The 2,455-nt window shown below is 29.5% G+C and overlaps 1 protein-coding gene across 1 annotated transcript in view; it reads right to left on the reverse strand.

Moving 5' to 3' along the window:
• The window catches only part of LOC107882754 (fatty acid synthase), a 49,357-nt gene extending 46,902 nt beyond the window's left edge, over positions 1 to 2,455 (reverse strand). Inside the window, exons 1-3 of the mRNA XM_029486510.1 lie at positions 2,279 to 2,455; positions 1,892 to 2,215; positions 1,615 to 1,815 (exon numbers count right to left, since the gene is read on the reverse strand). Of these exons, the coding sequence (XP_029342370.1) occupies positions 1,615 to 1,815; positions 1,892 to 2,215; positions 2,279 to 2,417 (664 nt within the window). The 5' untranslated portion in view covers positions 2,418 to 2,455. The remainder of the gene's footprint in view (positions 1 to 1,614; positions 1,816 to 1,891; positions 2,216 to 2,278) is intronic.

The raw sequence follows: 2,455 nt of genomic DNA on the forward strand, positions 1-2,455 counted from the left end.
ATTTTGACTGGTCAAAATATCTTGATATCAACTCCTTTTGGTTTTAGTATAACATCACATTTGTTTATAGCGTCAGCAAAAACTGGAACTTTCATAAGATCTGTACCCATTCCTTGCCATTGTGAGCCCATACCAGAGAATATAAACCATACCGGACATTTTGAGCTAACATTCTTAAAATACAATTTTTTATAATTACGAAAAAAAAATCTATAATAGGATTATGCTAAATTAATTCAACAAGAATAGTTATGTTATTTACCCTGACATCATCCATTCGTGTTTCATCCATCTGAGGGAAAATGTTAAAACTCCTAAAGAAATGGCCATTTATATTTCTAGTAAATACGTCATTAGTCAATGACACAAACTCTGCATTGTTTCCGTGACTTTTAATCTAATAATTTGAATATTATAAAATTATATATTTATTGACTTTTAAGTTAACTTATAAATACCTGGTTTAATGCTTCTTTAACGTTTTCTTCATTCCGCCCTGATACCAATATTAATTGGGGTATATTGGTAGAATTATGTTTGTCCACAATTATGTTATTAACGATCTGATTTTTTTTAAGGATTACATGACTAAATGCATTTAATAACCCAAATGAACTGATTCCGATTATATCTCCAACAAAAGGAGTTTTTTCAGTTATTACCTAAAAGACAAACAAAGTTTATAATTTATGTTAATCCACCGTAGAGAAATAGTAATTAAGTAAACAAATGTTTACTATTCTATATTAAAAATTATAGTTAAACGAATTGTATGATACGTACTTGAATTTTTCCATTTTTTAACGCTGCTACATTATTGTTTGGTCCTGTATAATTTATGTTAGGTGGTATGTATCCACTTTCTAGCGTAATAATTGCTTTTACAATTGACATAAAGAGACTAGACACTTCATAGTGACCTACGTTACTTTTCACTGAACCCACTTTTAAAGGTGTCTTTCTATTTTCAGTACAAAACACTTCTTCCATGATATTTAATTCCATAGCATCTTCACTCTGTAAAATTAACGCTAAATTAAAGTATTGAGTATTAATATACATTTTTGGTTAATATTACCTTAATTCCCGATCCGTAAGCTTCTATGAAATCTACTGTAGCCAGATCTATGTCAGCTTCTTTATAAGAATCTAATAGCAATGATTTAAAGTGATTTCCATCATGCTCGGTTAGGGTCCCATCATGATTACCAAACTGCACTGATTTTACATTCAACAATGTTCCGTATGAACGTTTGGCTTCAGAAGATTTTTGAAGATACAAAACAATACAAGCTTTTGATGTGTTATACCCATCAGCAAAATTAAAATGTTCATATTACTTATAATGAAAAGTATACCTTTTAGTCGAAGTTGAGAATAGGGATCAAAATTTTTGAAAAACCAGGGTTTCTTCCCGTTTTTTTTCGGAAAATCGATAAAATCATACATTGATTAAGTTATTGTATCATTTTCAATTGAATAAATGAAAAAATACAGAGTTTGATGACACCATGAAATCAAATATTTATCAACAACTAGTTTAATGTACATTTAGAATGAACATTTAAAATATTAGTATTATTTTAACTTGACTATCTAAAAATGTATATTCACCGTCAGAACTGAATGGTTTAGTTTGATCACTTTTGTTTAATCTATTCAATCCTTGATATAGAAATTGTAACTCTGGTCGAAGTGTCAGATTAGTAACACCGACAATTGCAGATGATAATAAACCATTTTCAATCATTTCTTTGGCTTTTTTCAAACCGTTGGAGCCACAAATCCATCCTCCGTCCATGGAAAAACTAGGTCCTGGATTTTATTGATTACATATTATTATTTAAATATTTTTATAATTGCCTTATTTACTATTTTAAAAGTGTTCTACCTGTCAAATTAAGAATAAAAGAAAGTCGGTTTGCTTGCATTGCTCTACTAGTTCCTAACATTACAAATCCTACAGATGATTCGGTATCCATGGCTTTCATTTCCGTTTCACTTATTGCAGATCCCATAAATACTCCTGTATTTGTTCCATGCAAGTCTGCTGGACTCAAAGCAGCATCGATAATTGCTTCGATTGATCTTTCTAAACATATTTTTGTCATTAGGTCCATAACTTGAGCAAGTTTTGGATGAACGCTGAAGAATGTGGTATCAAATGTATCGATTTTTTTAATTTTTCCAGTACCACTTAATGCACCTAGTTTATCTATAAAAAAAATAATTTTCTAATTAAATAAAATTCAATGTCATAGTAAAAATTTCTAAATACTTGGTTTCCATCTCCTTGAATCCATAGTTACTCCATTTTTTTTTTGGAATAACAAATCACTCAATTCAGTTATATTATTGCTTTCTGGAAACAATCCACCGATACCTGATATTACAACTTCATCTTTGTGTTCTACCATTGTATTTATTTATTTGTTATTTAACTCTGGTTAACGTT

This window comes from Acyrthosiphon pisum, chromosome A1 (assembly GCF_005508785.2).
Source record: "Acyrthosiphon pisum isolate AL4f chromosome A1, pea_aphid_22Mar2018_4r6ur, whole genome shotgun sequence".
In the NCBI taxonomy this organism is placed as follows: Eukaryota; Metazoa; Arthropoda; class Insecta; order Hemiptera; family Aphididae; genus Acyrthosiphon; species Acyrthosiphon pisum.